Source organism: Macaca thibetana, chromosome 19, assembly GCF_024542745.1.
Source record: "Macaca thibetana thibetana isolate TM-01 chromosome 19, ASM2454274v1, whole genome shotgun sequence".
In the NCBI taxonomy this organism is placed as follows: domain Eukaryota; kingdom Metazoa; phylum Chordata; class Mammalia; order Primates; family Cercopithecidae; genus Macaca; species Macaca thibetana.
This window is the reverse complement of record NC_065596.1, coordinates 23,697,010-23,708,906: the sequence shown is the minus strand read 5'-3', so window position 1 is coordinate 23,708,906 and position 11,897 is coordinate 23,697,010. Positions and strand designations below refer to the sequence as shown.

The 11,897-nt window shown below is 61.3% G+C and overlaps 2 protein-coding genes and 1 long non-coding RNA gene across 4 annotated transcripts in view; 2 read left to right on the top strand and 1 right to left on the bottom strand.

Moving 5' to 3' along the window:
• The window catches only part of PALM (paralemmin), a 142,470-nt gene that overhangs the window by 25,377 nt on the left and 105,196 nt on the right, over positions 1-11,897 (top strand). The gene's annotated exons all lie outside the window — the stretch shown is intronic.
• Positions 4-6,268, bottom strand: LOC126943007 (uncharacterized). Its single transcript, XR_007721675.1, has 3 exons — positions 6,182-6,268; positions 4,071-4,335; positions 4-285 (listed from the first exon to the last, which is right to left on the bottom strand). It is a non-coding gene; the product is annotated as an uncharacterized LOC126943007 (long non-coding RNA).
• FGF22 (fibroblast growth factor 22) lies at positions 6,436-9,722 on the top strand. The gene is made up of 3 exons (XM_050771219.1): positions 6,436-6,689; positions 9,009-9,112; positions 9,189-9,722. Exons 1-3 carry the CDS (start codon positions 6,476-6,478, stop codon positions 9,381-9,383), a joined length of 513 nt encoding a protein of 170 aa, XP_050627176.1. The 5' UTR covers positions 6,436-6,475; the 3' UTR covers positions 9,384-9,722.

The window sequence follows — 11,897 nt, the reverse complement described above, 5'->3', positions numbered from 1 at the left end:
CGACGGCTGCGAAGGGACACCCCAGCCGGAAGTGCACTGTCGGAACTACAACTCCCAGGATGCAGTGGAACCCGGAGTCGCGAAGGCATGCGCCGATGGAACGCTCTGATTGGCTCCTCCCGCTGTTTTCAAAGAAGGGGGCGGGACAGAGCTGTTGCCGTGGCAACTGGGGGGGACACGCAAGCTGTCTTCCCGAGGAGGAACCTCAAACCTGGACCTTTTTTTTTCTCTTTTTCTTTTTTCTTTTTTTTTTTTCAAGGAATACTCTAATAATGAGGACAGCATCTGCAATTTAGAGATTCCTGTCTGCAACCTTCATTGTTCCAACGACAACTTTTGGGTAGGAGCTAATAGGATGCCGTCCATCCTGGAGGAAGCTGAGACTCAGAGAGGGCCAAGTTGCCGGAATACAGCGCACGCGCGACCTCAGGGAGGCTGGAAGGAGAGAAAGCCCCAGTCCACGAGACTCCCAGCCTCCAGCGTCAGTTTACCCTCCAGTCCCCAAGCCCTCAGGGGCAGGGGCGGAATGGAGCCGCAGGTTTGGATTCGCCTGCTACGTGGGGCGAGGTCAAGGGAATGAAATAAACCCGGGAGCCTGGAACCTGCCCTGGTCTCCGCGTGATCCTGCCTAGAGGAGCAGGGCGGGAGCTTTAGAATGGAACCTGGAAGGCGTGCCCACGTGTGTCGTTCAGCTGGGGCAGCAGGCTTGTGAAGAGTGAGAATAGGAATATCTGGGGGTAACTGTGTTCCAGGCTGATGTCACAGTTGCAAAGGGGAGCCGGTTTGGTGGCTCAGGCCTGTCATCCCAGCGCTTCGGGAGGCCGAGGCGGGTGGATCACCTAAGGTCAGGAGTTCGAGACCAGCCCGGCAAATATGCAAACATGCCTGGCAACAGAGCAAAACCCCATCTGCAGTAAAAATACAATTATCCGGGTGTGGTGACAGGCACCTGTAATCCCAGCTACTCGGGAGGCTGAGGCAGGAGAATCGCTTGAACCCGGGAGGCGAAGGTTGCAGTGAGCCAAGATCTCACCACTGCACTCCAGCCTGGTGACAGAGCGAGAATCTGTCTCAAAAACAAAGTGCAAAGGGAGGCCAGTTCACTGCCTCAGGCCTGTAATCCCAGCACTTTGGGAGGCTGAGGCGGGAGGATCGCTTGAGCCCAGGAGTTGCAGACAAGCCTGGGCAACTGAGATAGTGAGACCCAGTTTCTACCAAAGGGAAAAAAAAAAGAAAAATTAGCCAGGCATGGTGGTGCACACCTGTGGTCCCAGCTACTCGGGAGGCTGAGGCAGAAGGATTGCTTGAGCCCAGGAGGTTGAGAGTGCAGTGAGCCGAGATGGCGCCACTGCACTCCAGCCTGGGTGACAGAGCAGGACCCTGTCTCAAAACAAAACAAGTGTAAAGGCCCCGAGGCAGGAACAAGTGTGGACAGAGGAGCAATTTGAGCAGAGTGAGGCTGGGGAGAGGGAGCAAAGATGTAGCTAGGACTCAGGTTGGGGCCTGACCACACGGGCTCAGGGGCCTCAGCTCAAACTGTCCCCAGTTCCCAAACCCTAGCACTTCAATTTCCCCATCAGCCCAGAACGAGGACTGGGCCTCACTCTGGAAAGGCCTGGCAGCCTCCTTACACACATTCCAGACGCTGCTGCCCACGCCTGCCTGGGCGCACTGATGCCACCGGCTGGGAATGTTTTCGACAGCAGCATCCTCCCTCACCTGCCTCAGTCCGCCCCAGGGTGCCCCAGCAGGCTGTGACCTCAGACCTCACTCACTATTGGGGTCACCTGCCTGGCCCTGAATCAGCCGGGCCTGGTGTCCCAAGACCTACAGACGCTCCCTGCACCCCTGCAGGAAACCAAGACTTCTGAACTATTTCACCATTCCTTTTGCGTTAGTCTTTTCTTCTATTTGATGAGACATCAGACCCCCTAAACCAGTGTTTCCCCAGGAGTCAGGTTCCCGAATCTTAGCAGCAAGAAAGTTACCCTCAGCCTCACGTGGTAGCTCATACCTGTGATCTCAGCATTTTGGGAGACCGAGGCGGGCGGATCACGTGAGGTCAGGAGTTTGAGACCAGCCTGGCCAACATGGTGAAACCCCATCTTTACTAAAAATACAAAAAGTAGCTGGGCGTGGTGGCCTGTGCCTGCAATCCCAGCTACTCAAGAGGCCAAGGCAGGAAAATCACTTGAACCTGAGAGGTGGAGGTTGCAGTGAGCCAAGATCGCACAACTGCAGTCCAGCCTTGGGCAATGTAGCCAAACCCCATCTCTACAAATAACACAAAAAAATTTTGTTGGGTCTGGTGGTGCCTGCCTGTGGCCCCAGCTACTTGGGAGGCCGAGGTGGGAAGATGTAGAATTGCTTGAACCGCAAGGCGGAGGTTGTAGTGAGCTGTGACTGAGCCACTGCCCTCCAGCCTGGGCGACAACGTGAGACCCTGTCTCAAAAAAAAAAAAAAAAAAAAACCTAATCTGGTTTTCGAATAAGACAACAGTTTCTGAAACAGGTCCTTGCCCAAATTCCAGCCTGGCAACTCTGCAGCCATCGCCCCCGCCCTGCCATTTATTTTAACTATATCTGTCTCCACCACTCATGTATTAAATAAATACAATATTGGCCGGGCATGGTAGCTCACGCCTGTAATCCTAGCACTTTGGGGAGGCTGAGGCCGGCAGATCCCCTGAGGTCAGGAGTTCGAGACCGGCCTAGCCAACATGGTGAAACCTCGTCTCTACCAAAATTCAAAAATTAGCCGGGCGTGGTGGCAGGCACCTGTTAATCCTAGTGACTGGGGAGGCTGAGGTAGGAGAAATGCTTGAATCCAGGAGATGGAGGTTGCAGTAAGCTGAGATCTCACCACTGCACTCCAGCCTGAACGACAGAGCTGAGACTCAATCTCAAATTTAAATTAATAAATACAATATTAATATTTTGCTTGCTTAAGTTTTACAAAGAGACAATATCACCATCAAAAGCGGGAAACCGTATGTCTGGCCGGGTGCGGTGGCTCATGCCTGTAATCCCAGCACTATGGGAGGCCGAGGTGGGCAGATCACCTGAGGCCTGGAGTTCCAGACCAGCCTGGTCAACGTGGCAAAACCTTCATCTCGAATAAAAACACAAAAGTTAGCCGGGCGTGATGGGCACCTGTAATCCCAGCTACTCAGGAGGCTGAGGCAGGAAAATTGCTTGAACCCGGGAGGGAGAGGTTGCGGTGAGCCGAGATCGTGCCACTGCCCTCCAGCCTGGGCAACAGAGTGAGACTCTGTCTAAAAAAACACAAAACAAAACAAAACCCAACCAAACCCCAGAAAGTCAAGAATCGCTAGATGGAAGGGGATGGCCGCAGGCCCTGTGACAAATGATCACAAACTTGGTGCCTTAAAGCAACGTTCATTTTCTTACATTTCTGGAAATGAAAAATCCAAAATCTGGCTGGGCGCGGTGGCTCAAGCCTGTAATCCCAGCACTTTGGGAGGCCAAGACGGGCGGATCGCGAGGTCAGGAGATCGAGACCATCCTGGCTAACACGGTGAAACCCCGTCTCTACTAAAAATACAAATAACTAGCCGGGCGAGGTGGCGGGCGCCTGTAGTCCCAGCTACTCGGGAGGCTGAAGCAGGAGAATGGCGTGAACCCGGGAGGCGGAGCTTGCAGTGAGCTGAGATCCGGCCATTGCACTCTAGCCTGGGTGACAGAGCCAGACTCCGGCTCAAAAAAAAAAAAAAAAAAATCCAAAATCAGGACCACAGGGGTGAAATCAAGGTGTGTGGAGGCCTCGCTCCTTCCAGAGGTCCCTGGGCTCCTTCCTGCCTCTCCCAGCTTCTGAAGGCTCCAGGCATCCTTGGCTTGTGGCCGCATCGCTCCCATCTCGTCTCTGTGGTCGCACTGCAGCCACCTCGTCTGCCTGTGTGAAATCTCCTCCTGCCTCTCTATTGTGACCGCGTTTAGGACACTCCAGGACAATCATCTGCATCTCGTTCAGATCTTCAAGGCGTCTTTTGAGACTCTTTTTCCAAATAAGGCAAATGTCACAGGTTCTGGGGATCAGGGTGTGGACTTACCTTTGGGCCAACCACAAAGGCCACAAAGAGGAAAAGACCACTGAATACAAAGCATCCGCCAGCCCAGCCCTGATGGGTGTTTGTTGTTGTTGTTGAGACAAAGTCTCCCTCTGTCACCCAAGCTGGAGGGCAGTGGCGCGATCTCGGCTCACTGCAACCTCCACCTCCTGGGTTCAAGCGATTCTCCTGCCTCAGCCTCCTGAGTAGCTGGGATTACTGGCATGAAAAGGAGCGAGGCTCTGATCTGGCCACAGCATGGACGCACCTTGAGGACGTCAGACACAGAGGGACACATAGCGTGTGATCCCCTTTATATGAAGTGTCCACGACAGGCCCATCCACAGAGGCAGGAAGGGGATGTGTGGGTGCCGGGGGCTGGCGGAGGGGATGGGGAGTGACGGCTAATGGGGCTTCTTCTTGCGGTGATGGAATTTTCTGGAACTAGACAGTGGTGGTGGTTGCCCAACTCTGTGAGGTACTAAAATCACTGAACTGGCCAGGCGCGGTGGCTCATGCCTGTAATCCCAGCACTTTGGGAGGCAGAAGCAGGTAGATCACGAGGTCAGGAGTTCGAGACCAGCCTGGCCAACATGGTAAAACCCCGTCTCTACTAAAAATACAAAAATTAGCTGGACATGGTGGCAGGCGCCTGTAATCCCAGCTACTCGGGAGGCTGAGGCAGGAGAAACGCTTGAACCCAGGAGGCGGAGATGGCAGTGAGCCAAGATCTTTCCACTGCACTCCAGCCTGGGCAACAGAGCGAGAATCCGTCTCAAAAAAAAATAATAATAACAATAAAATAAAATCACTGAACTGTGCGGTGTAAGTGGTGAAATGTGTGGTATATGACTGAAGTTTCCGAGGTGTCGTTAAAGAAACTCAGACGCCTGGGGTGGGGCCAGCCTCCCAGCTGTGTGTCCCATCCCCCATCCTTTGTCACAGGGCCTCAGACCACCCTTCTGCGGTGCGGAGCAGACACCCTAGGAAGGCAAGACCTGGGTTCCTGCTGGCGAGAAGTCGGAGGACATTTCTTCAGTGTCTGGTGCTGCGCCCTCTGCCCAGCGTGCTCTGTGGAGGGTCTCACTGTCTTCCTCCAGACGTCTCTTTAGTGGCCTATTTGACAGAGGCGGAACCCAAGCTTGGGGAGGTGAAGCCAGGCTTGCAGGGCCCCTGGGGTGCTGGCCACAGGGCTCTAGTGTGGGAAGCTAGGCCAGGCTGGACCTCAGCCCTGGGGACCCCTGGCCCAATCTCAGTAGCGGGCCCCTGAGACTGTGGCACCTGCCTCTGTGTGACCCGCCTAAGCCAGGAACAGAGGGTCAGGAGATGCCTGAGCCACCAGGAAGGCATCCGGCGTCCAGCCAGACCGGTTATCCCTCCAGAGGGCTCCCTGGCTGGATAGGCCTGTCGCCATGTCTTCACCCTGGTGCTATTTAAAAGTGCGTGCCACCTGGGGCTGTGGCCACGGAACCAGGACAGGGCTGCTGGGAGCTGTGTCCCCACACCGGAGGTCGCTGCCCCTGTCAGGCCTCGGTTTCCCCACCTGTCAATGCCTTCACTTGGCTGTGAGTCTGCGAGGGTCACTGTGCTCACCTTTTGGGACCCAGGGCATGAGGCAGGCCAAGGAGGAGTGGGGGCCAGCCGCCTTGCTGGGTGGTTCCCCGTGGGACCTGGGGTGTGGCTCAAGGGAGAGCAGGTGTGGGTGTGAACGGGACCGCCCCATTCCTGCCGCCTTCGACGTGCCCCGCCGGCCGGCCACCCACAGGTCTACGTGGCTATCCTCCCTCCTGCCCAAACACACGTCCCCAGCCGTCACCTGCCCACCCACCCGCGCATCCCCACACCCTTGTGGGCCTGGCTTTCGGGAAATCACAATTTGGGGGGAGAGCAGTCCCACCAGGGCAGGCCCCGGAGCCCGGCTGGCGGGGCTGACGCACGCGGCAGGACCTCCCGTGTCCATCTCTGTCCCCCCGCATCTCCACCTCTGCCCGACTCTCTCTGTCTCACTCGTCTCTCCCTGTCTCTGTCTCCCTCCGGGTCTCTGCGGCCCGCGTCTCACACTCCCGCCCCCGCAGCCCGAGGTCCTAGCCCGCCCGGGGACTCGGCTGACTCACCGACACGCCCCGCGAGACAAACACACGCGCGGAGGCCGAGCGCAGAGTCCTGCACGGCAGCGCCCCCGTGCACCTGACCCCCGCCCCCGAGACGCCCCATTGGCCGGCGCCCTAGCCTGGCCCCACCCCCGAGGCACCCCATTGGCCGGCGCCCTAGCCTGGCCCCACCCCCGAGGCACCCCATTGGCCGGCGTCCCCGGCCCCGCGCCCGAGGCGCCCCATTGGCCCCGCCGCGCGAAGGCAGCGCTGCGGCGCCCGGGAGCGAAGAGCGCGCGGCGAACCGGGCGCCGGGTCATGCGCCGCCGCCTGTGGCTGGGCCTGGCCTGGCTGCTGCTGGCGCGGGCGCCGGACGCCGCGGGAACCCCGAGTGCGCCGCAGAGAACGCGCAGCTACCCGCACCTGGAGGGCGACGTGCGCTGGCGGCGCCTTTTCTCCTCCACTCACTTCTTCCTGCGCGTGGACCCCGGCGGCCGCGTGCAGGGCACCCGCTGGCGCCACGGCCAGGACAGTGAGTGCGGGGCGGCGGGGCCCGGGCGGGGGGCGGCGAGTGATGGCACTGAGTGATGGCGGAGGCTCCTCTGTGCAGCCTTGGCCTCAGTTTCCCCCGACTGTGCGATGGGTGCAGCCCTCTTGCTGGGAGGATTGGACTGTTAAAACGAAGACTGCAGGGGGGGCCCGGCTCAGGGGCAGGGAAGGGTCGGTGTGGAACAGCCCTGTGGGTGGGGTCACCCATCTGCAGGTGGGAAACAGGCTCCAGAGGGGCTGGGGCAGGCCCAGCTGCATGGCGGAAGGAGGGGGTTGACCGCCGGACTCCTGACATCACAAAACCGAGTCAGGGCTGCCTGAGTCCGGGCCCCTCTGCTTCTTCCTAGACACCCCATCTGGCAGGTGAGGACAAGGAGGCACACAGAGGGAATGGGGCCTGCCCGGGGTCGCACTGACAGGGGTGGCAGAGCTGGGTCCCCACAGGGCCCAGGACCTCACGGAGCGGGCGTCTCCATCCCCAGGGCCTGCCCAGCACACGGTAGGCCCTCAGCGTTTGTGGAATGTCAGGAGCAAGAGGAGAGGCCGGGCACAGCAGGGGATGTGGGGGTAACCCGGAGGCCAGGGGAGTCGGTGTCCCCGCCGGGCAGGGGGCACTGGGGAGGGGGCCTGGGCTGCTGGCTGCCGCCTGAATCACTACCATTAGGGCAGATAATCACCCCTGCCCTTCCCAGCGCTTTCATCTGGGCGCCAAGGCCCTCATTAGGCCGCACGCGACGAGGGCGGACGGGGGACTGGCTGGGCCGGTCCCTCCATGGCGGGCATGGCCAGGCGGGGTGGCCTCGGGCCAGGGCAGAGGCCTGGCTCTGCTGCGTGACCTGGGACAGTTGCTACCTCTCTCTGAGCCTTGGTTTCCCCAGCTGGACAGCGATGGGGGTGAGGGCTAGCCGAGGGCTCTCCTGCCCTTCGTTCATTCACCGGTCACTAACGGGCACCTTGTGGGTGCTGTGCTCGGCACGGGGGACCCAGTGGCGACAGAGATGCCCACCCTCCCGGGGCTCCCAGAGCAGAGGCGCGCAGCAGTTAGACACAGGAACAAGGGCCCAGGTGGGTGCGCAGAACAGTGAACAGCGGTGTTGGGAGACGCCTTGCCAGGGGCGGGGAGGCGCAGGGCGAGGAAGGGGCCAGGGGAGATGGTGACACAGACACCCCACAACAACCGCCTCAAAGACGTTCCCGTGTGCCCTGGAAGGTCGGGCCTGGAGGCCGCCCCGAGGAGCTTGTACTTTGACAGGGAGCTGGCCGGGCACACGGGGAACTGTGCAGCCGGCTGAGGAAGCGGCAGGCACCCAGGCTGGGGTCGGCAAGTGTGGGTGAGGAGTGGCGGCCGGGCCCAAGGTCCTTGTTGGACAAGACACTTTGGCTCAGGGTGGGGCAGGGTGAGCCCTGGGCCACCCACAGACGACGGGGTCTGCATCTGGCTCTGCCACTCGCTGGCCTCAGTTGGCCTCTCTGTGATGTGGGCTGCGGAGTGGGTTTGGTAGGGCAGCTGGCATACAGTCGGCACTCAAGCATGTCTGTGGTGTCCCACTCCAGGCCACTGCCAGTCTGGCCTCCAGTCCGGAGCTCTGAGTCCCAGTGACTGTGCGTGGGCTGAGCCGCTGAGCTGTGAGGGCCGGGGCTGGGGCTCCCTGGGGTGGTGCTTGTCGCTGGCTCATTTATGGTCAACAGCGGCCCAGACAAGCCCTGCCCGCTCTGACTCCCACATCCCAGGAACCCTCTGCCAACCTTCCTCGTGGTGTTCCTGCCCCTGGCGTCCCCCTGGGTGTCTGGGACCTCCCCCCGCAACACACACACACGGATGCTGCCCTCGCACTGGGTTGCAGGGACAGCGCTGACCTGGCCTGGTGGACTCTCCCACGGGTCCTCGTCGATCCCTGCACTCCCTCCAGCACGAGGGGGCCGTCCTGCTCCTCGTTCCCTCTGCCTGCTCCTCGCTCCTCCTTCACATGCTGGGGGGCTCCTGGTGTCAGTCATGGCCTTGGGGGAATCCTAGGTGTCTATCGTGGTCCTGGGGGTCTCCCGAGTGTCTGTCATGGTCAGGAGGGGACTTGTGGTCGGGGGCGGGGGGCTCCTGGTGTCTGTGGTGGTCCTGGGGGGGCTCCTGGTGTCTGTTGTGGTCGGGAGGGGACTCGTGGTCCTGGGGGGTCTTCCTGGTGTCTGTCGTGGTCCTGAGGGTCCTGCACGAAGCACGGTGGACAGCAGCGGTGCTGGGGGGTGAGCCAGTGCCAGCGTGAGCGGCTGTGAGCCAGCGAGGCCCTCCCCCAACCCCCGCCTCCCCCAGGCATCTTGGAGATCCGCTCTGTACACGTGGGCGTCGTGGTCATCAAAGCAGTGTCCTCAGGCTTCTACGTGGCCATGGACCGCCGGGGCCGCCTCTACGGGTCGGTGAGTGCCGGGCAGGGCCGGCCGGCACGGGCGGGGTGGGGGGGTCGGCCGGCCTCACCCCCACCCCCACCCTCAGCGGCTCTACACTGTGGACTGCAGGTTCCAGGAGCGCATCGAAGAGAACGGCCACAACACCTACGCCTCCCAGCGCTGGCACCGCCACGGCCAGCCCATGTTCCTGGCACTGGACAGGAGGGGGGGGCCCCGGCCAGGCGGCCGGACGCGGCGGTACCACCTGTCCGCCCACTTCCTGCCCGTCCTGGTCTCCTGAGGCCCCGAGAGGCCAGCGGCTCCCCAAGGTGCCCAGGCTGGTGGCGAGGGCCCAGCCATGCTTGTTCTTCCCCTTGCTGGCCCCGTAAGCGCTGAGTGCCCACGGCATGCGGGCGCTGGGGACACAGCACAGGAGCCCCCCAGGGGGACCCCAGCCTGAGGGGACGGCGGCCACCAAGCAGGTCCAATCCTGAGTTGGCGACCTCGAGGACCCAACAGGGCACCTCCTGGGCTGAAGGATGCGGACGTCGAAAGGTTGAGGGGGATGTCCCAGGCAGGGCCCTGCAGAGGCAAGGGCTCAGGGTTGGGAGCACGCTGTGGGGCAGGCCAGAAGAGGAGAGGAGGGGAGGGGAAGGGGGGCGAAGAAGGAGCTGGGGGGACGGTGACAGACGCCGCAGAACACCAGCCTCGGAGTCGGTCCCGTCCCGGGAATCTGCAAATGCACTGCCTTGTGAGGACCAAGGCACCCACAGGTGGGACAGAGATGGGGGAGCATCTGGGGTGGGGGGTCCAGGGCCCCAGTGTCCTCACAGGGTCCTCACGACAGGAGGCGGGAGGGTGAGAGCCAGAGAGAGATGGGGACGGGCTGCACTGTGGAAGGGGAGGAAGGGCCCAAAGCTGAGGGATGCGGGATGTGGGTGCCTCCAGGTGCTGGGGAAGGCGGGAAACGGGTCCCCACTGGAGCCCCCGGGAGGGACCGGCCCTGCCCCACCTTGATACTAGCCTGGTGGGACCCATTTTGGACTCTGGCCTCCAGAACCACCAGAAAATAAATGTCGTCTTTTAAGCCTTCAAGTTTGCGGGCCTTCGTTACAGCAGACGTCGGAAAAATACGGTGTCTGAAACTGTTTTCATGACAAAATAAGCCTCAGTGCCCCTCACATCCCCCGGGAAGGGCAGAGGCTGACACCTCAGTGCCCCTCACATCCCCCGGGAAGGGCAGAGGCTGACACCTCAGTGCCCCTGAGATACCCCGGGAAGGGCAGAGGCTGACACCTCAGTGCCCCTCACATCCCCCGGGAAGGGCAGAGGCTGACACCTCAGTGCCCCTCAGATACCCCGGGAAGGGCAGAGGCTGACGCCTCAGTGCCCCTCAGATCCGCCGGGAAGGGCAGAGGCTGACGCCTCAGTGCCCCTCACATCCCCCGGGAAGGGCAGAGGCTGACACCTCAGTGCCCCTCAGATCCCCCGGGAAGGGCAGAGGCTGACGCCTCAGTGCCCCTCAGATCCGCCGGGAAGGGCACAGGCTGACACCTCAGGGCCCCTCACATCCCCCGGGAAGGGCAGAGGCTGAGGGCAGGAGCCGTGCTGGGTGCCGGGCAGGCCTGGGGCTTCATGCCGCTGTCCTGCGGGACGTGGGGAGGGCTGCTTGTCGAGGTGGGGGCGCCCCCACCTGTGCCCAGCGCCCTCCTGACATCCTGAATCCGCTGGGACATGTGCCTGCAGCGCTGGGAGTCAAACTCCAGCCAGGGAAAAGGGCAGAGCCAAGAGCCCAGGTCCACCCCAGCCCCGCAGCCTCGAGCCAGGCAGCCACACCCTGGGCCCGTCTCCCCTTCTGTGTGTGGGTGACAGCACCATAGCCCTGGTGAAAGGGACAGTCCCTGGGGACGGCCAGGGCTCCACCCCCAGCCGCCGCCTTCCACATAAACGCAGGAAAACTGGGCCAGGGCACTTGCTGGGAGGCGCTGAGCAGCCTGACAGGGAAAACCCTTCTGGGAAGGGAGGGTCGTGCCCGGCCAGAGAGCCTCTGCACACCCTGCAGAGAAGGGGGCCCTGCCCCAGGGGACACTTTTGGCTGGCATGGAGCAGGTGGAGGCCAGAGCTGCACCCAGGATGACCCCAGGCTGTCAGCGTCGGGAGATCTGCACACATGGACCAGCTCAGAGGGCGCTGCCACTTGAGTTCTGTTGCCGGGGGCCGCACGGGTCCACGGCTGAAATAGAACTTGCTGGCACCCCACGCAGGAACCTAACGTGTGCCTCAGAGAAACAGGTCAGCAGGCCGGGCGCGGTGACTCATGCCTGTAATCCCAGCACTTTGGGAGGCCGAGGCAGGCAAGTCATGAGGTCAGGAGATCAAGACCGTCTGGATCAACATGGTGAAACCCCGTCTCTACTAAAATACAAAAAATTAGCTGGGTGTAGTGGCACATGCCTATAATTCCAGCTACTTGAGAGGCTGAGGCAGGGAAATCGCTTGAACCCGGGAGGCGGAGCGAGCTGAGGTCGTGCCACTGCACTCCAGCCTGGGCGACAGAGCGAGATTCCATCTCAAAAAAAAAAAAAAAAGAAACAGGTCAGCAGTTGTTTCTAAAACGGAGCGTGAAATGAGCAGGCAGTTCAGCACGTCCCGGGGCAGTGAAATCCCCGGGGCAGCGAAATCCCAGTTCACGCAGAGGCCTCAGCAGCTCATTCACAAGCCCAAGCCTGGGTGCCCCGGTGTCCTCAGGCAGCGAGGTGGGGGCTGCACAACAGAGAGAGGCGGCCTGGGGGCACAGAACCAGCCACTCTCCAGG

What these genes read in the sequence shown, in the direction of transcription:
- FGF22 (XM_050771219.1), top strand. Translation starts at nt 6,476, where the DNA reads ATGCGCCGCCGCCTGTGGCTGGGCCTGGCCTGGCTGCTGCTGGCGCGG. An exon ending in CTGGCGCCACGGCCAGGACA is followed by an intron (nt 6,690 to 9,008) that starts GTGAGTGCGGGG and finishes CGCCTCCCCCAG; the next exon opens with GCATCTTGGAGATCCGCTCT. An exon ending in GGGGCCGCCTCTACGGGTCG is followed by an intron (nt 9,113 to 9,188) that starts GTGAGTGCCGGG and finishes CCCCACCCTCAG; the next exon opens with CGGCTCTACACTGTGGACTG.